At 42.7% G+C, this 27,211-nt stretch overlaps 1 protein-coding gene across 1 annotated transcript in view; it reads right to left on the bottom strand.

Annotated features, from left to right (window-relative positions):
• Nucleotides 1-310: 310 nt before the first annotated feature.
• The window catches only part of LOC126162479 (ATP-binding cassette sub-family C member 4-like), a 242,101-nt gene continuing 215,200 nt past the window's right edge, over nucleotides 311-27,211 (bottom strand). Inside the window, exons 23-26 of the mRNA XM_049919021.1 lie at nucleotides 7,082-7,242; nucleotides 6,613-6,742; nucleotides 751-861; nucleotides 311-647 (exon numbers count right to left, since the gene is read on the bottom strand). Of these exons, the coding sequence (XP_049774978.1) occupies nucleotides 564-647; nucleotides 751-861; nucleotides 6,613-6,742; nucleotides 7,082-7,242 (486 nt within the window). The 3' untranslated portion in view covers nucleotides 311-563. The remainder of the gene's footprint in view (nucleotides 648-750; nucleotides 862-6,612; nucleotides 6,743-7,081; nucleotides 7,243-27,211) is intronic.

Here is a 27,211-nt window from a genome sequence, read left to right as displayed (position 1 = left end):
CAGCTTTCGCAATTAATGACGTTAAAAGGTCCCATATGAAGTTTCTTCAACAAAAGTTCCCTGACGTTGCTTCTGAATCTACTGAGTAGTCTATTACTAGCTTACTTTATATCCTACGGTACGAGCAGTGACTCAGTTGTGCCACAGAACAACTCCAATCGTAAAAGCGATTAATTCAATCACAAACTAAACTTTGGTGCTTGGATTAATCTAGACATTAAGCTAAAAAATCTGCAATTATCGTTAGCGATAAGATTATAAACGTGATTCCACATTAAAATTGAATTTATAATAAAGAACACAGAACAACAAAAGAGGCATTTAAATGTATTTCAAGCTACGTGTCAGTAACAGGCAAGTGGGTAAAAAAATTACGACAGATGCTTCTAAATACAAAATAAACACACAATAAATAAAATTAATCTTAGTAACAGGCACTGATGAACTCCATGTCTCCACTCTACACGTGACAAATGAAATGTCTAACAGTTTTTGGGCTCTTCCACAACACATGGGAAAGTGTCATGGCGACAGCAAAGGGAGTGTAAGAAGTGGTTGAAGAACTATAGCCTCGTAATTTGTTCTCCTTCTTCATCACTATCTTCCCCTTTCGTTTCTTCTTCTACGACAGCCGGTGTAGTATAGCTCTGAAAGAAGCAATAAGGTCAGTACGTATGTTTCAAGTACCAACATAAGAAAGATATTTCCTAATTTTTGTGCATTTCTAAAAACTTTGGTTAAGGCTCTCACCTTCTCAGCAACATTTCTCAGTTGTTCCGCCATCGCAGTTCCCGTTTCTGCCACAAGATTCGACAGAAAACCATCCAGATTCTTCATCAGAATATGTGGATGGTCATACTCCTGAAAAATTAAATGTTTATTCTTTCCAAAGTTTTCGTTAATCCAGAATTCTTATTGACTTAAAAGTAAGTTTGATTCAGGAAGCCTGGTGGGGTTAACGCAGTCTTCGGTAGCCTACATGATTAAAAAAATTCTCTTATATACAGCGTGGTCCATTGGTAGTGACCGGGCCAAATATTTCACGAAAGAAGCATCAAACGAAAAAACTGCAAAGAACGAAACTTGTCCAGCTTGAAGGGGGAAACCAGATGACGCTAAGGTTGGCACTCTAGATGGTGCTGCCATACGTCAAACGGATATCAACTGCGTCTTTTAAAATAGGAACCCCCCATTTTTTATTACATATTCGTGTAGTACGTAAAGAAATATGAATGTTTTAGTTGGACCACTTTTTTCACTTTGTGATAGATGGCGCTGTAATAGTCACAAACATGTCTCACAATTTTAGACGAACAGTTGGTATGTTTTTTAAATTAAAATACAGAACGTAGGTACGTTTGAACATTTTATTTCAGTTGTTTCAATGTGATACGTGTATCTTTGTGAACTTGTCATTTCTGAGAACGCATGCTGTTACAGCGTGATTACCTGTAAATACCACATAAATGCAATAAATGCTCAAAATGATGTCCGTCAACCTCAATGCATTTGGCAATGCGTGTAACGACATTCCTCTCAACAGCGAGTAGTTCGCCTTCCGTAATGTTCGCACATGCATTCACAATGCGCTGACGGATGTTGTCAGGTGTTGTCGGTGGATTGCGATGGCAAATATCCTTCAACTTTCCCCACAGAAAGAAATCCTGGGACGTCAGATCCGGTGAACGTGCGGGCCATGGTATGGTGCTTCGACGACCAATCCTGCCGTCATGAAATATGCTATTCAATACCGCTTCAACCACACGCGAGCTATGAGCCGGACATCCATCTTGTTGGAAGTACATCGCCATTCTGTCATGCAGTGAAACATCTTGTAGTAACATCGGTAGAACATTACATAGGAAATCAGCATACATTGCACCATTTAGATTGTCATCGATAAAATGGGGGCCAATTATCCTTCCTCCCATAATGTCGCACCATACATTAACACGCCAAGGTCGCTGATGTTCCACTTGTCGTACCCATCGTGGATTTTCCGTTGCCCAATAGTGCATATTATGCCGGTTTACGTCACCGCTGTTGGTGAATGACGCTTCGTCGCTAAATAGAACGCGTGCAGAAAATTTGTCATCGTCCCGTAATTTCCCTTGTGCCCAGTGGCATAACTGTACACGACGTTGAAAGTCGTGGCCATGCAATTCCTGGTGCATAGAAATATGGTACGGGTGCAATGGATGTTGATGTAGCATTCTCAACACCGACGTTTTTGAGATTCCCGATTCTCGCGCAATTTGTCTGCTGCTGACGTGCTGATTAGCCGCGACAGCATCTAAAACACCTACTTGGACATCATCATTTGTTGCAGATCGTGGTAGACTTTTCACATGCTGCTGAACACTTTCTGTTTCCTCAAATAACGTAACTATCCGGCGAACGGTCCGGACACTTGGTTGATGTCGTCCAGGATAAGGAGCAGCATACATAACAGATGCCCGTTGAGCATTTTGATCACAATAGCCATACATCAACAAGATATCGACCATTTCGGAAATTGGTAAACGGTCCATTTTAACACGGGTAATGTATCACGAAGCAAATACCGTCCGCACTGGCGGAATATTACTTGATAGCAAGTACTTATTCGTTTGAGACTATTACAGCGCCATCTATCACAAAGTGAAAAAAGTGGTCCAACTAAAACATTCATATTTCTTTACGTACTACACGAATAAGTAATAAAAATGGGGATTCCTATTTAAAAAACGCTGTTCATATCCGTTTGACCTATGGCAGCGCCGTCTAGCGGGCCAACAATAGCGTCATCTGGTTTCGCCCTTCAAGCTGGACGAGTTTCGTTCCTTGAAGCTTTTTCGTTTGATGTTTATTTTCGTGAGATATTTGGCCCGGTTACTATCAATTGACCACCCTGTATATGCGTTATAACCCATATTCAGAAATTACTATAACTCCATACGACTAGTCCTCACCGTTCATAAATTTGTCTTCAGTTAATGCCATTAATCTGAAGACTACCAGAAATTTTTAATATGAAGAAGTATCGACGATTTGTGAAACATGATATATTTTCCACGAACTAAATTCTTGCCATCAGCAAACACGGCATTGATTTTGTGTAAGCAAATAGCTTAATTTCCATGTACATTTAATGCTTCCTTTCGTTGCTGATTGTCCTACACAGTACTGAAACTTTCATACACCGGTTATCTTAGTTTTTATGGCCTTTATTGCGATAAATAGCTTCAAGTAAACGCTGGGATTTTTTCAAATAAGGTAAACGTTAGTTCGTCGCTGTTTCGCGTCCAACTTGGCAAAAATAAAATAAGGGAAGCAATAAACAGGAATGGACAGACATAAAAATAGCAAGTGTTGATGTTGGGTGCAGTGGTAATCAAAATTAGAATGTTATTGAGTACAGGACGAGAAGAGTCCGATTCACGGAGAAGTGACAAAATTAATATCCAGGCGGAATTGTTGCTAATTGTGAAGACAAAAACGTCGAAATCTTTAAATGGTCAAAATTATAAGCACAGTAAATGTGAACGGAAAGCTAGTATTTATGTGGTGCAGCGAATTTGAACGATTGTAATAACCGAAGGAACATGCTGGCTCTGTTGAGGTTAGCTGTCTTGGAAAACCTGTGTTAATGAGAAGAGTTTTACAAGAGATTGTATCCTCTTTGTGTTTTGTTTTTCTACCTCCATACCACTAATAAGAGCTATATTCACAACAATTTAGTCCTGTATCTGTAACCTGACTTTGACACGATCTTATCCAAAAATTATATAGAAATATGTGGTGCTTGTTCTTTCGGATATGCCCGCAACAACAGACACCACACATTCATGTATAATTGATTCACCTAGATGGACAAGGGATCCACCTTCTTTGGTGCGGATGCACGAGTACGTCAGACCCCCTGCGGGAATCTCAGAGTAGCGAGCATGGAGGAAACAGACAAGGACTGCGGATAGGTGGCGCTCGGAGGGAGCGTGCGTACGCCGTGAGGCGCCTCGAGACAGGCGCACTGGCTTCATAACCCTGTGTACCTGGATGGTGCAGTGCTTAATACACCTGCCTAATAATCAGGAGATCCCGGGGGTAAAATCCCAGCCCAGTATACATTCTGCTCGTCGCTGCTGATTCAGCGTAATGTCCTGATGCAGCTGACATCAGTAATCCTTTCCTTTCCTCTCTCTCTCTCCCTCTCTCTCTCTCTCTCTCTCTCTCTCTCTCTCTCTCTCTCTCTCTCTCTTCCCCCGCCCCCCCCCCCCCCTATCCACTACCGACTTACATATAATTCTTCAAAGTTATCTAAAAATTTCACGCGTTTGCAACGCAAAAAGAGAATTAATGGGCGACATTGTATTACAGAAGTTACCTCTGTTACACACTGTACCTGCAGCTGTCTCTAGTCAATTCCTGCCTTCCAATCCCACTTCCCCAAGCCATCAGCTTTGTCTCCAGGATCACTTGTTGAAACTGTCTGCTCTCTATACCTTAACACCCATTATCAGTGTCATTTCAATCTTTTCCTCTGTCATTACAGTATCCCTCATGTTTCTGATGATATTAGACACAGCATCGACCGTGATAAGCTAATTAAATTTACTGTAATTCTTAGTGCCAAATTGCAATTGTTATTTTCATTACTTTTATTTTCATCAATGGTACCTTAATATGTACCCACTTTAGATTGTAAGTTGTTTTTTCTCTGCGTCCAACAGTCTTCTCAGAAACACAAAGCATAATTTACAGCCGATCTTTTTTTTAACGTTCGTAATTGCACCACGAAGTGGACTACACCTGTCATCGTAGACTATCCTTTCGTGTCCACTCATCTATTCTTAAATACCTTACCTGCTATCTGGCAGAAAGAAAAACCTCTAATGGTCTGCTTGTGTCACACACACACTTAAAGGTAATAACCAACTTCAGAACATGCTATACTAATAGCTACGATTATCAGTCTGCAAATGAAGTAAATACTGATATAATGCTGTTCAGTATAATACTCTCAGTCAGCACTGGAAATATCTGCACTTCCGTTTCTAACACAGTGTATACGTAACTTAGCCGTAAGTACTTATAGCAACGATAAGTTTGGTAGAAAATGATTTGTAATAGGTTTTGATGTGTACAGTTCCTTCATGTTTGAGTCCGTTCTCACCTTACTTAGACTGAAAGCACAGCAGCTTCTTTTTTTTCAGTCTGTCCACTTAAACCACTTCTTGGGCAATAACCTACCGTCTCCTCTACCACTGGACATCTTAGAAACAACATTCCTGCATTCGTAAACGTCTACCGTTTTGGATAAAATTATTTCATTTTTCTGTGACTAATTGTAAGCCGCGTCGATTCGAATAGCTTCTTATTTGCAAAATTCTGAGAAAGAGTTACCTTGCTTGCGTTGACTGAAGTCCATTTTTCACTGGTCTTCCCTCTAATTCTACCGTTTTCTTGATGCAGCTACGGAAGAAACAGTGTTTCTATGTCACACTTGATACTATCAATTGTATGACGAGATAACAGTTCTGATTCGTTTCGTATTCCCTCGGGATATTAAAAGTTTAGGGTTCCAGTCTGGGAAACACCAACAGCTAAATGAAAGTGGAAGGGGAGCAAAGAAACAAACGAAAATTGTTTAAGGGTAAAATCCAATCTGCGGCTGTTGTACTGCATGTAGCTATTTCCTAAGGGCGCCCTTGTGAGCAGAAAACTGGGTTTATTGGTGAAACCACCGAATATTCACAATTTCTGTTTCCTTGCTTATTGTGCAATTCCTTTACTGATAAATAAATAAATAAATAAATAAAAATATCGTGTTTCAATGTGAGAACTTCTAATTTGAAGATTAGTTGTCAATTCCAAAAGAGTTCTGAATGGCTCTTTTTCTAAGTTCCAAGCTAAAATTTAACCATCTTCAAGAAATAATTGACTCATTTCAGCTAGATGATGTAGGTGAAATTGTTTGCATCATGGGTTTTGTAATGCAAAGGCTATTTTGAAGAAAAGCATATCCGTTGAAGGCAATGCAAATAAGTGAGCTAATGTTCTCTGTACCTTCAGCGCAAAAAATGTTCAGCTTCCAAATTTGCTGAAAGTAGTTTGGGTTTTGTATTAAGCATTCGTGGTTCAAACACTGAGGCAGAACGAATTTTTCCCTAATAAACCATAAATGGACAGAGGTGCGCAACAAATGTATCACTGACCTTATAAAAGCAGATCTGCAAATAGCAATGCCTTTTAATTTTACTTGCAGTGAATTACTTAAAAATGTAAAATCGAATAAATCTTTGCAGAAAGAAGCAAAGTCTGTAAACAAAAGCAATCATTTCTACTGTTATTTGTAGAAATCCTATTTAAAGTATTTGCTTTGTAGGCTTCCTCCTTGCTCCCTTATTTTCACTTTAAAAAGCTGGCAACCCTACACGGCTATGACAGCAGCAGTAGAATTACCCTAGTGCTACACCCATTATTTAAAAGATTTTACTTCACGAAAATTAAATGACAGAGTGCTGTGTACAAAATATAATGACAAGAAACTGCTTTTCAGCATATGTTTGGTAAAGGAAAGCTATGATTGACGATTGTTGTAGGACATTGTCTGGTGACATATTTGTTTCTCACCACTACAGATCCAGCGTCCATCACGAGCACCTTGTCTGAGTCCATAACAGTATTCAGCCTGTGGGCGATAGTAATCACTGTGCAGTGCTTGAATTTTCTGCGAATCGTACACTGAATTAGGGCATCCGTCCTGTAACACACGTTTTCAAATAATTCGATCACATAAATGTCTCTACAGAGAACATTTCTTAGCATTAAGAAAAACTCACCTGTTTACGAAGGTGGTCCAAGGCACTTAGGCACACAATCTAAACCATATAGAGATGGTAAAGTCACGACCCACAAAACATCTGGGCGTTTTGTACAACCAGAAAATGAGCTACAATACATACCTCCATGCAACAATATGAATGTGTACACAGAGACGACCACTTACAGTGTAAGATGGATACAGGCACAAATATGAAAACATAAACTGTGTTCAGTAACGGGATTAGGAAGAAATTGATTTAGGTGATGTGACACTCACTCTGGGTCGACGTTGGCAGTGGCCTCATCGAGTACCAGTATTTTGTTGTTCCTGAGTATGGCCCTAGCAAGGCAGATCAGCTGCCTCTGGCCCACGCTGAAGTTGCTGCCGCCCTCCGTCACCTGGAAGTCTAGTGTCTCGACACAGGACTTGAGCTCCACCTGTCAACATTAAAAGAAAGCAGAGTAACATCTACTGAGATCATGTGTGTGTGACGTCGTTCACCGTGGAGAGTCGCTGCGTTACTTGTTTCATACTGCTCAGCTGTTCTTTGCAGAAATATAAGAAATAAATACTACATCGAACGCTATAGTTGGTGGTTATACTGTTTCGCATGGGCGAAATCGAAATTGAACGTAACTTATTCTTTATTTATATTTTTCGCCACATATGGCAAACATGGAATAAATGTATGAAGTAGACGTCTGTGGAACGAAAAAAATTTGCTTTCTTCCGTACATACCAAAACCATGATCCAATTTACGCAGTTTTTTCCGTGTTGTCTGCAGAACATGTATACATATTTTAAAGTGTTTACCGTAGTGAAAGGAAAATTCCTATTATTTCAGTTCTTAATTTCAAGTATTATTACAGCAGATATTAATTATTAAAAATTGGACCATATCTAGGTCCCAATGTTCTAACCGTAGTCCACTTCACATATATTGCGGTGGCTTGTAGTTACGGTACTTATGTCGATTTGTTTAAGTGCAAAGTGAAAGAAAAGCATTACTAAACTCGTTCATTTTGTAATTTATGTTTAAATACAAACACAAAAGAAAATAAGTGACACAATTCTCTATTTGTCCCAGACATCTTCGGTTCTTTTACAGAATATCATTCTCCTTTCCTGGACACCTTAACTGGGGGCTGAATTATGTAAATTACATCATATTCGTTGTACAAAAGAAGATCCTTTTCTTTATGTAAAATTTACAGTTTCCTACTTCTTGCCACGCAACTCACTTCTGGCCCTGTTTTGTAGATCTGAATGGCGCTACCTACCTATAATTTGCCCTCATATTTGACAATGACAAAATCTTTAACTTTAGACGGTTTCATCTGACTCAACTTTGTTCAAGCGTTTCCCTTCAACACAAGTTCCCTTTTGATGTTTATTGGTCATTATTTATTGCAGTATAACCTGAAATTTGTGTGAAAAAGAGCTATTTTACGCTCAGGTATTTCAATACCGCCGCAGCAATGTAAATTAATATAACATGAACTGACTGTAGTAGGAAATTTTGGGCTTTAGTTGTGTCTCAAGTTAAATTTTTTTAATAAAATATAACGTAATGCCAGTTGACATAACATTGCTAAATAATCAGAAAAAAGAATATTATGCAGTATTTTTCAAATTTCCTTACTTATTTATGGTTAGGAGCAGAAGTTTGTAGCGAAATCAAGCTTCTCAAGAAAGTTCCACAGCAACTGATTTTTCAGAAGTATGCAGATATAACAATTTCGCAGTTTCACAGAATTCAGCGCTTATTGGACTTCCAGATGGAGCACAAAAGAAATGCAAACAGAAACTGCACAACTGCACCCAGCAATGTACTAACAGACTGGCAGCTCTGGGACCATAGTTACTAAAAATTACCCTATAATATAACCAGTACCGATAACTTTTGTCTTGCTCTGACAATTCTCTCTCGTATATCGTGCAAATAGTAAATAGTCGCCGAATACAGCGTATCCATCTAACGTGCCATTGACATGTAGACACAATCCGACGGTTTCGCAAGACAACACTTATAGAAACGGTAAGACTAGTATATTTGAATCAAGCGAATGTGAGTGATGTATTCTTTCGAAGAACAAGTCGATATGCTTCTCATTTATGGAGAATGCCAACGAAATTCAGTGAGAGCTAGAGACTTATACGCTGAAAGATATTCTCAACGTACTCACCCTACACGTCGAACATTGAAATATGTGTATGATAAAGTGAGAACAACTGGATCTTTAACGCATCGGAAACGTATCCGGCAAAGGAAAATTACTAACGAGGAAACGGAAATTGTTACTCTTATCACTGTGGTTCCAGATCCTTGCGTTAGTTCGCGTCAAATCGCAAGGGGATCTGGCATGAATCAGAGTAGTGTTGTTCGTGTTGTGCATCGCCATAAATATCATCCTTACCATATCAGTCTCCACCAAGAATTAACTGGTACGGGTTGCATGCGTCGCATTGAATTCTGCCGATGGGCTCAACTTCAGATTCAGAGGGATGACACATTTCTTAATTGAATTTTATTTACTGATGAGGCTATATTCACGAACCATGGAAATGTTAAACTGCATAACATGCATTATTGGGCAACTGAAAATCCATGTTGGCAGTGGCAAGTTGCATACCATAAACCGCGATCGGTGAATGTGTTGTGTGGAATTCTGAAGGACAGAATTAAAGGCCCCTATTTCATCGAAGGAACTCTTAATGGCAGGAAGTACACCACATTCCTGCAAGAAATATTAGGTCTGTTATTGGAAGAAATACCTTTAGGAACAAGGAACAGAATGTGGTATCGACAAGATGGGTGAGCGGCACATTTTTCGCTGATGGTTAGAATGAGTTGCAGAGACAATTCCCAAATCGTTGTATTGGACGCGGAGGAGATGTGTCCCTCCTCGTTCGCCAGACTTGACTCCTCTGGATTTTTTCTTGTGCGGATTCTTGAAAGACATTGTTTATAAAGACGTTCCAACTGCACCTGAAGATATGCGAGAGAGAATTGTCAGAGCATGTGCTTCGATTAGTGCCGACGTGATAAAGAATACCACTCAATCCATGATAAGAAGATTGTAGCACTGCATTGATACCATTAGTCATCACTTCGAACACCTTCTGTAAATGGACGTTCATGCCACCTTTTTGACCTTCGTTGACCTTCAAAGACCTTACTGTTACACATCATCGGATTCATCTCGATAGCCGCTATCAGAAAATAAGAACCAAACTATAGCATCCAATTTAAGAAAACGAAGTTGACCTTCACATCTCTGAAGCTACCCCACCTAGCAAAAAAAAAAAAAAAAAAAAAAAAAAAAAAAAAAAAAAAAAAAAAAAAAAAACAATTTCATATTATGACCCCCGTTGTGCCATGCAACTTTTGTCCCACAAACTTTTCAGCTACTATCATACTTTCGGAGTTATTCTTGGTGGCCATAGTGAGTCACCCTGTATATACACATCCGCACGACCCCAATGAGTCTATCAGATCTCCATCACAAACCTTCAACTTATGATGCTAACTTATTTAGAAACAAGGACTCCGGCGCCACTGCAGATTGAGGCCGCAGTATTTTTATCCCCGACAGCTACAATATGACGAGACCGGCCCGCTTCTGCATGAGACGTGGGGAAGTCAAATTTAGAACTTTAACTTCATAGAGCTTCACTGTAACGATTTATCTTGGAAGTCATGAACAGTTTGCTTCGAAATTCCATAACAGGTGCGAGGTACTATATTCCATAATTCTACGTGTTGTCTTCAGCTGTTCTTTTCATTACTAACTTATTTCACGATGATCACTCAGGACTTATGCAATTTATTTCCAGTTTTCTCCCTAACGCTCACGTCAGATCAACAGAGTTTCGTTCGTACACGTTGCCTTAAGCACCTGTTTATCGAGATTTTGGCATAAGATGCCTCTATGAACAGTATTGAGAATCAAGCATTTCTGTCGTAGTTGCTAATTGTCGTGATGATAAATAAACCAAATGATTAATATATTCAATTACATTCAAGTCCACATTCCTAATAAAAAAAATCACCGAAAAAGACGTGATCGGAACACATACCACACTGAAGGTAAAAGCGAGGTTGCGTGGAGTTTAATGCTCTGTATTTGCATACGGCAAGCCCGGTGTTAAGATCTCCATCTATTCAATCTGCTTTAGGTTTTTCATGATTTCCCTGAAATGAAGTATACCGCGAATGTCAGGAATCCGGTAAAACATCAAATCTCCGACATCGCTGAGGCCGGAAAAAGATCCTGCAAGAACGCGACCAACGACGACTGAAGAGAATCGTTCAACGTGACAGTAGTGCAACCTTTCCGCAAATTGCTGCAGATTTCAGTGCTAGGCCATCAACATGTGTCAGTGTGCGAACCATTCAACAAAACATCATCGATATAGGCTTTCAGAGCCGAAGGCCCACTCGTGTACCCTTGATGACTGCATGACACAAAGCTTTACGCCTCACCTGGGCCCGTCACACTGACATTGAACTGTTTGATGAGTGGAAGCCTGTTACCTGGTCTCGTTTCAGATTCTATCGAGCGGATGGACGTGTACGGGTATGGAGACAACCACGTGAGTTCATGGACCCTGCCTGTCAGCAGGGGAGGGGACTGTTCAAGCTGGTGAAAGGTCTGTAGTGGTATGGGGCGTGTGCAGTTGGAGTGATATGGGACCCTCCCCGATACGTCTAAATACGACCCTGACAGGTGACACGTGCATAAGCGTCCTGTCTGGTCACCTGCATCCATTCATGACCATTGTGCATTCCGGCGGACTTGGGCACCCATCACCCAACACATCCATAATTGCTACAGAGTGGCCACAGGAACACTCTTCTGAGCTTAAACACTTCCGATGGCGACCAAACGCGCCAGGCTTGAAAATTATTGAGCATATCTGGGATGTCTTGTAACGTGCTGTTCCGAAGAGATCTCCACCCGTTGTACTCTTATGGATTTATGGACAGCCCTACAGGACTCATGGTCTCAGTTCCCTCCAGCAGTGCTTCAGACATTAGCCGAGTCCTTGCCAGGTAGTGTTGCGGCACTTCTGCGCGCTCGCGGGGGCCCTACACGATATTAGGCAGGTGTACCGGTTGCTTTGGCTCTTCATTGTAATTGTTAGTCAAATATTTACAGTATTGTGCGTTCTTTCCGTCAATGAGTATGACTTTTTTTGTACGTGATGACGCTTTAAAGTATTGTCCAATATAAACATACAACAAACGATCTACAGGATGCGGCAAGAACAATGACCTGTTCGAAATTGCACGCCGTTGTTGAGCACGGCTTCCTAAAGAGTCGATGGTTGTACCACTGTTTAGTACGGTTTTGAGCGTTACCATTCAGTGTGAGTCGTTGCTCAAACGAACATCGTGTGTTAGGCAACTGAAAAGTTTTTTAATCTGGTGATGGTCTCGTGCTAACGCAGCGTTTGTTTCTGCAACATTTTGACATTTGCCGTAATCATCAAGTTCCTTCAGAGAAGTAGACTACGAAATGGTTGCTGTAGTTCAGAACAACAGCATCTGCAACGAGTAAGTCATCATCCTGTAGACCAGGAACGGTTCGCATTCGGAACAACACTGTAACGGTAACAGCTGCCTTCCAGTGAAGGTCGGCGCGGTCAGTTTGTCGGCATTCGTAAAAAAAAGTGCTGAACAGCTTGGACGGAAACCTGTGACGAATTTTGCATCTCGATAATCATGCCCATCATTATACGCTCCGAGTGGTTCAACAGTTATTGCCAGGAGGTCAGCAAGCATGTCGTAAGTTCTGTGCACAGTTTCCAGAAAAGAACAGCAATGGACTTTATTTTCTCAACAATTTAATGATGTCCGTCTACGTCTAGTTTCATTTACCGGTCTATGTAAATAAACAAAACTTTCCGTACTCGGTGCCTACTAGTCCTCACCAAATGCATAGCACACCACTTCACAACAGGGTCCGTACTTTTTTGAGAATGACGTAGCTGGCACTGCCACAGTAACACCAGGTGGGTATGTTGCTTATTTGCAATAGTTCGTAATGCAGAAAATGTGTCCTCAGAAGATTTATACCCAGTCGTGGATCCAACAGGACGGCGCAACCGTTCATGCAACGAGAACGTCCATAAGGATCTTAAGCAGATAGTTTCCGTAGCGTCTTCTGTCGCGCTTTGCTGGTGTCAACTGGCCTCCCCGTTCGCTCATTTATAGGTTAGAGCCTTTTTCTGTTGGGATTTATGAAATAAGAAGTGTATGAAAATAGGCCAACAGCTTCTGAGAGCTCGAAAATCAACATTCAAGCTGAAATCGAGACTCTTTGCGAAGTTACAGCGATTGTGCATTTTGGTGACTAAAATTTCATCGCCAACGATGGTGGACACCTAAAGGACATTATTTGTAAAATATAGCATGTCTAGTATATTTGTAGGAACTGGTCTTTCGAACAGTGCACACCAAGATGTTTAGCCGTGCATCTTCGTGGTCAAATACACTGTTAAGAATACGCCATTGTTTCTGCCACATCTAGTATTAAATTCCTCGATACCTTGACTGAAATAACAGTAACCTGTAGAATACACATGTTACTAGATAGCTGTGTATGGTCAAAATTAATGATTCCCGTAGTGAATGAACGTGAAGAAGCACAGACGATTGAACATTTTCTCTTGTGTCCAAGCATTGAGTTTTCTTACTTAGCGCAAGATCTGATTTTTATGCAAAGACAAGGCTTTTGAGGCAGCGTGATTTTGGAAGGAGACAGTTTATAAATTCTTGTTCTGGCACGGAAAGTAAAGTAAATAGTGAATCAATTACTTCCTAGGCTTCCTGGAATCTGTTTGTCGGTTTGTTTGTTTATCATCATCATCATCATCATCATCATCATCATCACTGTCATCATCGTCAACTGTCATTTAACATCCACTGTTTAGTGATGGTCTCATCTAGCCTTTCTGTCCGTTTCGGTCTTTAGCTGTATGCAGCCACGTTGTTCCTAGATGTTTTCCGATCTCATCGGTTCTTTGAGACATTGCTTAGTAATTTTCTTTTGTGCAACACACTTCAAGTTCCACGAATTATTATAGCATCTACTCTTTACCATCAACTTGATGCAATGAAATTGTTTCGAATATTATTCAGAATATATATGATTTTATGATACTGATAATGATTTTATCTTATATAAATCCCCCCGAAAATCCAAACTGAAGTAGCAGTATGCTCCAATAGCTATTCAAAGAGTGAACGAACCAAATCTTAAGGTCACACTTTCGATGTGGGCTAGTATTCTGTTGTGCAGCTAAGTATACGAACACAAATCCATGGTCACTGACGACGCCTCTCCCAGCGTCAGATTACACTGGCATACAAGTGCAGAGACACCAGCAGAAACCACACCCAGTCAGATATGTAAATACTGTCATTTCTCAAGTTTCTCATACTTTTCCATATTTTCTACAATTCTGCGTATTTTTTTCACATTTTTAGTTTTTCGTATTTTTCCAATCTCGCGATTTTTATACCTCTGTTCTTAAATTCACAAAAAGCTCGTGGCGTGTCGCTTAGCATCATGTCGATGTTTACGATCCTGTTCAAATGGTTCAAATGGCTCTGAGCACTGTGGGACTTAAAATCTCAGGTCATCAGTCCCCTAGAACTTGGAACTACTTAAACCTAACGAACATAAGGACATCACACACATCCATTCGCGAGGCAGGATTCGAACCTGCGACCGTAGCGGTCGCGCGGTTCCAGACTGAAGCGCCTAGAACCGCTCGGCTACCATCGGCCGGCTTACGATCCTGTCAGCCGATCATAAGGCAGTGTGTACTGAAAGACATGTGAATTATCATTGCTGAACCACAGATTGTGTGACGTCGTAGTTTATGTGTTCGTAAATAACCAAGGAAAATCTTTGTAACTACGCTACTGTTAAAATTATTTCGACCTATCAATATGCCTACTGGACATCTAGTACACTTTATTATTTAAAAACTATTGGAATGAATAATTCACCTGTGCATTAATAATGAGTTGCAACACACACACACACACGCGCACACACACACACACACACACACACACACACACACACATATATATATATATATATATATATATATATATATATATATATATACACTCCTGGAAATTGAAATAAGAACACCGTGAATTCATTGTCCCAGGAAGGGGAAACTTTATTGACACATTCCTGGGGTCAGATACATCACATGATCACACTGACAGGACCACAGGCACATAGACACAGGCAACAGAGCATGCACAATGTCAGCACTAGTACAGTTTATATCCACCTTTCGCAGCAATGCAGGCTGCTATTCTCCCATGGAGACGATCGTAGAGATGCTGGATGTAGTCCTGTGGAACGGCTTGCCATGCCATTTCCACCTGGCGCCTCAGTTGGACCAGCGTTCGTGCTGGACGTGCAGACCGCGTGAGACGACGCTTCATCCAGTCCCAAACATGCTCAATGGGGGACAGATCGGGAGATCTTGCTGGCCAGGGTAGTTGACTTACACCTTCTAGAGCACGTTGGGTGGCACGGGATACATGCGGACGTGCATTGTCCTGTTGGAACAGAAAGTTCCCTTGCCGGTCTCGGAATGGTAGAACGATGGGTTCGATGACGGTTTGGATGTACCGTGCACTATTCAGTGTCCCCTCGACGATCACCAGTGGTGTACGGCCAGTGTAAGAGATCGCTCCCCACACCATGATGCCAGGTGTTGGCCCTGTGTGCCTCGGTCGGATGCAGTCCTGATTGTGGCGCTCACCTGCACGGCGCCAAACACGCATACGACCATCATTGGCACCAAGGCAGAAGCGACTCTCATCGCTGAAGACGACACGTCTCCATTCGTCCCTCCATTCACGCCTGTCGCGACACCACTGGAGGCGGGCTGCACGATGTTGGGGCGTGAGCGGAAGACGGCCTAACGGTGTGCGGGACCGTAGCCCAGCTTCATGGAGACGGTTGCGAATGGTCCTCGGCGATACCCCAGGAGCAACAGTGTCCCTAATTTGCTGGGAAGTGGCGGTGCGGTCCCCTACGGCACTGCGTAGGATCCTACGGTCTTGGCGTGCATCCGTGCGTCGCTGCGGTCCGGTCCCAGGTCGACGGGCACGTGCACCTTCCGCCGACCACTGGCGACAACATCGATGTACTGTGGAGACCTCACGTCCCACGTGTTGAGCAATTCAGCGGTACGTCCACCCGGCCTCCCGCATGCCCACTATACGCCCTCGCTCAAAGTCCGTCAACTGCACATACGGTTCACGTCCACGCTGTCGCGGCATGCTACCAGTGTTAAAGACTGCGATGGAGCTCCGTATGCCACGGCAAACTGGCTGACACTGACGGCGGCGGTGCACAAATGCTGCACAGCTAGCGCCATTCGACGGCCAACACCGCGGTTCCTGGTGTGTCCGCTGTGCCGTGCGTGTGATCATTGCTTGTACAGCCCTCTCGCAGTGTCCGGAGCAAGTATGGTGGGTCTGACACACCGGTGTCAATGTGTTCTTTTTTCCATTTCCAGGAGTGTATATAATGCTTTGATAATGGAAAGACGATGCATTATTATTAACATGCCACAACATGACGTTTTAAGCAAATAAACCCTATAATATCCATAATCTTATCAATTTGTGACCACTATAAGAGACATAAACTAATTAATTCGCATTTTATCACATAGCTGCAGAGGTGCAATGACCTCTGTGAGTCGATTACTTCATATGTAGAAACAGTTTAATTTTCTGCTCTGTGACCATTGCTCAGTCTCATTTGGGTGGTGGAGACGTGTCCATACTTCCGAATTTTTCCGTATCTGTTTCAGAGTCTTATAGCGACATCATATATTAATATTGTAGGAGTTTCTGTCCTGTTGCAAGTCTTTGTTCTACAGGGGAGCGGTCTCAGATCTTACCCACAGTCAGCGTGCTTCCACAACCCTATTTGTCGTCAAACATTTCCCAGTTCGCCATCCATGGTCACTGTGTAGTGGAATGTAGCATTTTTGTCCCATTGCCCTTCTCCTGCCCACATTTGAAGGAAACTCCAGACTAACCTTACCAATTCGATGGACAGAGAAGCATTGGCAGCGCTCCTACTCGGATTTTATTCGTAGTTATTTCCGAATCTTCTAGCAACGTCACATACACACTATTAATGCAATAGTTTAAATCTTGTTGTGGTAGGGTAATGCTTTTTTATTCGGCCTTGGAGATCTGACTGACCAAGACTGGCATCACCTATGCATTTTTTGTGCAGTGATAAATGCTAAATCGTTGGGTGAGCTTGATTCGCCTGGTCCAAAGAGACAGAGTGAGGGGATGACGCTTATCTGCGTAGCTATTCACGTGTGTTCTCCGATAGGTCACAACAGATTTGCCTTGGGCGGGATAGCTCTATCTGTTGTGTATCCTATCACGTCAGTGATTTTACTGCATCCTAAAACATTTCAAATTTCTTGACCTAGTGTATGCAGCCATGGCCATACGCCAGGCATTGGTGTTTGGAGTGTGCTTTACACCACAGGGGCATAACTTCCTACTGGGGGTGGTTGGACTGATTGCTAACTTCTCTAGGTACCCATTTTGCAACACTGTGCGAGACATAATATGTCTTTCGTTGACAGTCTTGGAGTCAGTGAACCTCAGAATATTGCTACGATCTCATTAATTTAACAAGATGTCACTATTTCAAACAATGCACTTGTTTTAACAAATAAAGTATGATGTCATACAATCTAATTGTGTAGTTGTGTAATTCAGATACTTTTGAGCACATGCTGCAGCGTGGTTGACTGAGAGCATCACAACGTCGACTTGACAGAATATGACATGATGCGACATTTATAGCAATGGGACAAAACTTGCTTAGTTCAAAAAATATGAATAATTATGAAAATACGGAAATATTGCTGAAAGTCTGGAAAAATAAAAGAACCGTAAAAATGAGAGGACTTAGATACCTGACAGGATATGGTACAACTCGATTGAAGTGACATAACGAAACTATAATAAAATTAATTTGTCATTAACAAATAGCCACGCCCTCATTCTCAGAATTGACCTTGAAACTGTGCTTGTACCGGAGTACCCCAAGTGCGTGTGTAGGAGGGGTGGAGGGGGCTCATATGCCCATGTAACCTGACACTGGATTTCACATCGTCAGTGACCTTGAACCTGTGCTTGTATTCATAATTGCATAACAGAATACTAGACCTAGTGCGATACACCGGAAGTAACGTCATCAGTGACCTTGAAATTCGCTCATTCTCTCCTTGAATAACTACCTGATCCTTGTGGCATTTCCAAATTTTTCCTCTTGTTCTTATACATGTAGTGACACAACTTTTGCAATGTAATCGTTCAACTACACAACATTATTTCACTGGCGTAAATAAATTTCTTCTATACCAAAACATCTCAACAATGCTTTTACTTTAAGCTTTGTGATGCCTTGTTATGTGAAGCCTGCTTTTAGCAACCCAGTCATATATCAGGACAAGAGGCACCGTTGAGTATTGTTGAAGGCCAGTCACGAAGACACCCCATATTCTCTGTATCAGAATAAATATGATAGAAAGCCCCCTAGTGGCGTATAATCTGCAAAGCTAGTTTAAATAGTTCACAGAATCCACACCACATGCCAGCGCTAGCGGAAAGAGGTCCCCGTGTAACAACAGGTCAGTCGACAGATGTCCGCCCCCGGTAACTGAATGGTCAGCGTGGCGGATTGTCAATCCTCTGGGCCCGGGTTCGATTCCCGGCTGGGTCGGGGAATTTTCTCCGCCCAGGGACTGGGTGTTGTGTTGTCCTCATCATCATCCTATCATGCTCATCGACTGCAGGTCGCCGAAGTGGCGTCGAATTGAAAGACCGGCACCCGGCGAACGATCGCCCGATGGGGGGGCCCCAGCCATACGATTAAATAAATAAATTCCACAAATACTACAATACATGGTAGGAATCACAACTCAGTAAGTTAGTAATTAAGTTTCATATATTTACTAAAAACAATGAGATGAAACGAAAATGAATAAATGCTTGTAAATGTGCAAATTTGTTCTGAGTTGAAAATGCTCATGTCTGCTCAATAAAATTCACTGGTTCGTATTATGAAATGGATTTGAAAAGTGAACTGTTGAATGGTGTTTCGAAATGTTAGTTGAAAACAGATGCTGACCCAGTTCTAAGTCTGCCATACTCCAGTGCTGATTTAGCGCGCAGTAATGAGCCTGGTAATGTGAGAAATATTCGGGCACAGATATGACGAAACTATAAAGAAGCAGAAGATGTTTTACAGATAAATACGTACACCAAGTGATGAAGAAATTACTACTAGACATGACACTAACCGTGAAAAGAAACTTGCTGTAAATTCGACAATGTGACTTGCACCAACAATTAGAAATTATGAGAACAGAAACGAAAGACTTTAGGCAAAAGAGTCGGATTGATAGGATCGTCCTGAGCCGCGCTGCAAGATCGCTACATCGCGCACGGCTCGCGAGTGTCTCTGTGGTGCTGCGGTGTGAGGCTCTCTTTTGGTTTGCTTGGATAGAGCAGGCTGTGACAGCACGCGGGGGGGGGGGGGGGGGGGGGGGTCGGCATTCTGCCGTTGAAAGAGGTCGCTGTCGGTCTGTTTTGACTACAAGGCGCTCATACGGAAGGACACTGCTCGGAGCTCGCAGGTCAAGTAAGGAGAAACAGCGTAAACACGACAAGGAGAACGTCCCTGCACCGGGAACGCGCCGCGACCAGAAGACGTATGGTTTGTCGCAACTTCTGTTTTCCAGCTCTCTCTGTGGGTGCTGGTTTATCCGGAGGACGAAGCCTCGCTGCTCCTGGATTTATTAAGGCTGGGTGAGCGCCGTAATTATTCTTGTGCGTTGGCAGTTTTCCTGAGATTCGGGCAGTGGTGTGTTTAGCACAGTTCTTGGTATATTATTCGGCAGTTTACCCGTTTTCCTCTATTGTGGTGCATAACTTTCTCCTTTGTATCGACACATGTCCGTATTTCTTATTTTGTGCGCTTTTCGCACATTCATGTCGATCTGGCAACGCTATTCTCAGCCTCCCTCTTGTATGTAATTTGTCTTCGCTTTTGCCTTCTGTTGCCAAACATTTCTGTTTTAATGTGTACATCTGTCGAGTCGGCTTTGTTATCATGTTAGGCCTAGAAACCGACTGTAAATTTTTTTTGACGCGTGTTTGGCTGTTTGAGGCACCATTTGGTATTTCATGTTTGAATTTGTTGGACGTTGCTATCTCCCTCGAGGCACCCTTTTTTTTAATTACTTTGAAAAGGTCAGTTGTAATAGGCGTTTTTTCATTTGTCTTAAAGAGTCTTGGTGTTTTATAGAAGTCAGTTACAGTCCTGGTTCCTGGCGTCTGCCTTACGCGCACCGTCGCGGCCTGCGGCCTGGGCGGACCCTCTGTATGCCTGTTTCGATTGATTGTGTGAGGCTGCAGTCTTGACCGGTCTTAGGACACGCTGCTGGTGCTCAGACCTTACAGGCTCCACCTCTGTCGCTATTCCGACCGTTATGTTTGGTATTTTTATCTTTTTGTAAAGTTGTGTGTGTGTGTGTGTGTGACTCCGTTTTCTTCACTAAAGAATCTTAAACTTGTTTGTTTAGGACATTTGGGTCTCCAAAGAACACCCAAATTCTGTTACCTATCTTGTAACTTTTAATGGTTCTGTTTCATGTTATTTCTAATAAAACGGTGATTTCCTTGTTAAAATCGCTTTAATTCACAACAGTTATCTCGTGCTCAGTTTCCATTTGTAGTAATAATAATTATATGGCCCAGTGAATTTGGAAACGTTTTAAACGAGTAATGCTCAGTGTCCGTCCGCCCCTCCTCCCCTCCCCCTCCCCTCCCATCCCCCCCCCCCCCCCCGCCACCAAACCTATGCTCCATCCCAATAGTCCTGCACAGCAGTGATACCATAGTGACACGCTACACGTCTCTCTCGATGTAAGGCTGAGTTATATCAAATGAAAACATCTTCAGAAGGTGATTATGAAGGGACGGAGTACTAAATGGTCATCTGAAGACATTGCAAACGCTGCGACTTTACGTTACCTATCTTATAAAGCAATATCTTTTGCCACAGACGTACCGAAATATCCTCTTCGTAGTGAAGTCACTCTTAAAAAAAAAACTCGTGCAATTTAGAGCTCCACAGATTTTGTTGATTTAAACCGTAATGTTTTGAGAACTCAACGCTATTAACAAACCAGGAAGACGATGTAGTTCGGAAACTTTACACTGAAGAAAATATAAGCTCATAAAATTAGACACGTGTTTGTGGGAAGACTGTTCGATGCAGAGGAAAAACAACCAACGCACTGATGTGCGTACACATTAAGGTACCACATTTAAAAATATCTGCACTTATACCCGTAACACCCCATATAATATGTGCAGTGTCTCAATGACTTTTTACGTATACACAAATTAGCAACAGAATGATACTGCCATCACTAAAAAAAACTCCTTTCTATACATGAGAACTGGGATTGTGATAGAAAAGGCAAGAGACACAATTCAAATGTACACAATTATACTATGATTTACTGATTGTTTGAGGGTGGACACTGGGCGTTAAGTTACAATTGAATGAACTGTGAATGAAGCTCGACCAAGAGGCATCACATACATTGATAAAAATGATGGTGCATTGAGAATGGCTAGTTTATAGCTGAAATCTAGATCTGAAAATAAAATTTCAAAAGGACGACTGATAGCTGAAATTTATTATTTACATGTATTTATTTGCCTTAGAGGTCGTGCGGTAGCGTTCTCGCTTCCCACGCCCGGGTTCCGGGGTTCGATTCACGGCGAGGTCAGGGATTTTCTCTGCCTCGTGATGACTGGGTGTTGTGTGATGTCCTTAGGTTAGTTAGGTTTAAGTAGTTCTAAGTTCTAGGGGACTGATGACCATAGATGTTAAGTCCCATAGTGCTCAGAGCCATTTGAACCATTTGCCTTAGAAGTTTCGTCCATTGTCAGCCAGTGGCCCGCAGCCCAATATCTTTATGGGTATCGGAACAGCTCTGCCTTTTCATCAGAGCGATTCTTCGTACGCTGCTCGCTGATTCGTTCGGAAAATATATGGCGAATTGTGCTGGGGCAGCGTAATCAGTGACTTACTGTCGATGAAGTATTTTGGGGATTACACGGATTCTTAATGTAGAATTCATCTGCCATTCCTTTACTTCCAGCAGTCGTATGCTCAACAATAGTTAAAACGGTTGGTACTAATAGAAAGGCCACTACGTAACTTAACACCCAGTGTCCACCCTCAAACAATCAGTAAATAATAGTATAATTGTGTACATTTGAGTTGTGTCTCTTGCCTTTTCTGTCACAATCCAAGTTCTCATGTATAGAAAGGAGTTTTTTTTAGTGGTGGCAGTATCATTCTGTTGCTAATTTGTGTATACGTAAAAAGTCATTGAGACAATGCACATATTATATGGGGTGTAGCGGGTATAAGTGCAGATATTTTTACATGAGGTACCTTAATGTGTACGCACATCAGTGCGTTGGTTGCCTTTCCTCTGCATCGAACAGTCTTCCCACAAACACGTGTCTAATATTATGTGTTTATATTTTCTTCATGATCGTAACTGGATCACTAAGTGGACTACGCCTGTCAGTATAGACTACCCGTTGAGCGTCCACGCATCCACACTTCAACACCTGAATTGCTGCCTAGAGGAAAATTAGCATTAATGGGTTGCTCTTGCCACACGTCCTTGGAGGTACAAACCATCCTAAAACATACGAACTATAGTAGCTATAATTATTAGTCAACAAATGACGTAAATACGGATGTAATTTTCCCGTCATCAGTAACCAGCAGAAATATCTGCAAGTTACGCGATACACCATGTATAAAAGTTCAGTCGGTTGGACAGCTCAAAAGTAACCTATTGAAATTACGTTTCTAATGTTACTCAATGTATGTTATAATATCACTAATCGCTAATCACGGCTCTTTAAAGAAATGAATTTCGACCAAGCTCTCTGCCTTTCGTTGTCTCTGTGAGGTCATCTGGCCTATAATACAATCAATACATAAGAAAGGCTAAAAGCATCCTGCCTCAGGAATATATCTGAGGACTTGATTAGCCAGAATATCGGGCTATCGTCATTCTCCTGTATCAGTTCTTCCAATTGTGAAGTTTCGAGGTACTTTTATGTTAACTGCGAAAAACGTGCTGCAAGCTGCGAGTGACTCTGTGAATTGTGCTAGGGCAGCGTAATCAGTGACTTACTGTCGATGAAAGTAACACATAAGGTTAGACTCATCCTCCGTTGCAAGAGCTTATGTTTCCACAGAGAGGGGAAAATGGTAGGATAAGCGAGGTGCTGTAGATCCTACAAGGGCGTAAAGAAATAATTTGACACACGAACTGAAAGTATTGCTAGTGCTTAGGCTTCAGAATACAGGAAAGATTTGGACAATTAGGGTAGGGCTTTGGCGGTAGACAGAGGCCACCTGCCAGGGGCTCAGCGTGTGGTTGTCTGGAGACTGCCTGCCGTAGTTAACAGGCTTTGCTAGCCCGGGTAGTGTGAGTGGCGTTCCAGGGGCAGGGAAGAAACCACGCTCACATGTACGAAGATCAGCCACAGAAACATAGCCCTGCATTTCTTCAGTGTGTGACCTATTCTTAGTTAAAGACTTATTTTAATTCTAGGCAAAGCGAGTCTTCCTCCAACCAGCTCGCCTCGATATGCAAGCTGGCCGTGTGGCCGAGCGGTTCTAGGCGCTGCAGTCTGGAACCACGCGCCCGCTACGGTCTTAGGTTCGAATCCTGCCTCGGGCATGGATGTGTGTGATGTCCTTAGGTTAGTTAGGTTTAAGTAGGTCTAAGTTCTAGGGGACTGATGACCTCAGATGTTAAGTCCCATAGTGCTCAGAGCCTTTGAACCATTTCGATATGGAATTCAGTCTACAGCATATATGAGAGCGACGATGTAGAATTCATTGGTCGAGCTGACTGGGAGGCGATGATGGTTCGATGTCGAAATACTTTCTTCCATGAAGACTTGAAGCCGTCGGAAACAATATAGACTGACCTGCGAGTTCAAAAAAAATGGTTCAAATGGTTCAAATGGCTCTGAGCACTATGGGACTTAACATCTGAGATCATCAGTCACCTAGAACTTAGAACTACTTAAACCTAACTAATCTAAGGACATCACACACACCCATGCCCGAGGCAGGATTCGAACCTGCGACCGTAGCGGTCGCGGGATTCCAGACTGAAGCGCCTAGAACCGATCATCCACACAGGCCGACAGACCTGCGAGTAACTGAAACATTTTACACTTGGTGCTATGTTGAGTAACGTGAAAAATTGCTCGCGTGCTGTTCGTGTTTCCGCCTAGTAAATCATGAGACAGCATTTAGGTATGTATTCACTAAATTAAGTGGTGTAATGGTGTAGGTTCAGCCTCATAACTGGAAAGAGGCACCTGCCACGCAGAAAATGGCTCCTTTCCTTGCAGTGTGCCAGAGCTGTATGTTAGGCATAGCTGCTGATTGCAGCTGCCTGCAACGGAGGTGTTATTGAAGTTCCTCATATTGAGAAAATGAAAGGCGAGATCTATATTCTACTTGAAAAAACGTTTTATACCCAAGATCACATTAATTAATATTTATTATTGACGACCAATTTCCATAGCTGAAACTGTCACCTTCTGATCTTCAAAAAGGCTCTGAGCACTATGGGACTTAACATCTACGGTCATCAGTCCCCGAGAACTTAGAACTACTTAAACCTAACTAACCTAAAGACATCACACAACAGCCAGTCATCACGAGGCAGAGAAAATCCCTGACCCCGCCGGGAATCGAACCCGGGAACCCGGGCGCGAGAACACTACCGCGCGACCACGAGATGCGGACTGATCTTCAAAAAATTTTTGGCTGTATATAGTATTCTACTATGAATATGACTCATGCTGTGTCATCATTATGGTGGAGAGCATAGGCTTGTCCACAGTGAAACCATATTAATATAAAAAGCACCTTGTGCAAATGGACATGTTCACACACGTTGCATGCAACGGAACCTTGATAGTTATTACAGTGCACGATGTATAGTAAAAATGCACATTTGCATAAATGTTTACGTTTACATGGCATGTTTTATACATCTTGAATTCATTTCAGTCGAAGTATACGGTGAAGCCAAAACATTTTAAAAGTAAGAGGATGACAGTTTCAGCTTCGAAACCCATCGTCAGTTATAAATATTAGTTGATGCGATCTTGGCTATAAAATGTCTTTTTTTCAAAAGAGAGGACTGATTAGTGTGGTGACATGTTCGTGCGGTACGTCGATGAGAGAAGGGTCAGAGTAAAACCAGGTGCCGGCGAACAGTCAACTCCTCTGTAATAGCACCTGCCTCCCGATGAGCATATCACCCCTATCTGAATCACCCTCATCAGTGCCGCACGCCCTGTTCTTTCACCACCAACATCAAACCGGCTACCTCCAAATCGAATGTCTCCATATAATTTGACAGAAAAACGCAGTTTTCCGTTATCTTTTCATTCCACTTCACTTATTTCGAGTTTCTGTGGCGACCTTTGCAGTATTTCTTGTTCCCCGCTGCTGTTGCTTACACACTGACGAAACAAAATCGCAGAACCATGAAGGAGTTGTGCGACATAAACGAAATTAGCTAGACATGTTTCTACATCCGAAAGTTGATGCTTATTCACGCCAGTCACAGAGTGGTGTCAGTAGCGCCACTATAGGGATGCAAATCAGTTTGCTTTAAATAGATCCTGTAACGGTCGTGAGTGTTAGTTATCTTTGAAATTGAACATGGTGACTTGATGCTAGTGAAGAACGCCTTTAAGGTAACAAGGACGCCATTAACAACGCCTCAGGAGTTTGATCGAGGTCGTGTAATAGGGCTGCGAGAAGCTGGATGTTCCTTCTGCGATATTGCAGAAGGACGTGGCGGGAGTGTAGCCACTGTATGCCACTGCTCGCAGCGATGGTCACAAGAACGTACGGTCGCCAGAAGATGGAGCTTCGGGCGCCCACGTGGCACTATCGAGAGGGAAGACCGTCGTGTTCGGCGTTTGGCTCTGGCGCATCGTTCTGCTTCTGCAGCAGCAATAAGAGCAACAGTTGCGCCGGCCGGTGTGGCCTTGCGGTTCTAGGCGCTTCAGTCTGGAACCGCGTGACCGCTACGGTCGCAGGTTCGAATCCACCCTCGGGCATGGATGTGTGTGATGTCCTTAGGTTAGTTAGGTTTAATTAGTTCTAAGTTCTAGGCGACTGATGACCTCAGAAATTAAGTCTCATAGTGCTCAGAGCCAGCAACAGTTGCGACCACAGTGACGCAACGAACTGTTACAAACCGCTTAATTGAAGGACAGGTCCAAGCCAGACGCCCTGTAGCGTGCATTCCACTGACCCAAACCACCGTCATTTCCGAACTCAGTGGCGTCAAGCGAGAGTTCATTGGAGGGTAGTGTCGAGGTCTGTTGTGTCTTCGAAAGAAATCTGGCTCTGCCTTGGTAACAGTGATGGCTGTGTGTTGGTTAGGAGGAGACCAGCTGAGGGCCTGCAGGCGGTCTGTCTGCGTGCTAGACACTCTGGACCTACACCTGGAACAATGGTCAGGGATGCGATTCCGTACGACAGCAGGAGCACTCCCTTGGTTATCCCAGGCATCCTGACTGCAAAATTGTAAGCCAATCTGGTGATTCGACCTGTTGTGCTGCCATACAAGAAGAACATTCCTAAGGGAGCTATCCAACAAGATAACGCTCGGCCACGTACCGCTGTTGTAACACAACAGCCTCTACAGAGTGTCAACATGTTGCCTTGGCCTGCTCGGTCACCAGATCTACCTCCAGTTCAGCACATTGGGACATCGTCGGACGACAACTCCAGCGTCATCAACAATCAGCATTAACCGTCCCGCCGTCCGCTGTGACCGAGCGATTCTAGGAGCTTCAGTCCGGAACCACGCTGCTGCTACGGTTGCAGGTTCGAATCCTGCCTCGGGCATGGATGTGTGTGATGTCCTTAGGTTAGTTAGGTTTAAGTAGTTCTAAGTTCTAGGGGACTGATGACCACAGACGTTAAGTCCCATAGTGCTCAGAGCCATTTCTACCATCAGCACAGGGAATTCGTTAATTTTAACACTGTTAAGCCAGCAAGAAGGAGCAGGAGGCCTAATGGAAGGTTGTTCGCCTTCTAGCTAGACCAGGATACGACACGGTGAGAACAAAGGTGCCACCATTCAGAGTACCAGCAAGAAGTTCGAAATGGAAGGACGTATTGGAAAGGAGGTGAGTTTGGTGTCGTGGGTAGCAGAAAAGG

The sequence above is a fragment of the Schistocerca cancellata genome, chromosome 2 (genome assembly GCF_023864275.1).
Source record: "Schistocerca cancellata isolate TAMUIC-IGC-003103 chromosome 2, iqSchCanc2.1, whole genome shotgun sequence".
In the NCBI taxonomy this organism is placed as follows: Eukaryota; Metazoa; Arthropoda; class Insecta; order Orthoptera; family Acrididae; genus Schistocerca; species Schistocerca cancellata.
The sequence above is the reverse complement of the archived record's forward strand: the minus strand, read 5'-3'. Positions and strand labels throughout refer to the sequence as shown.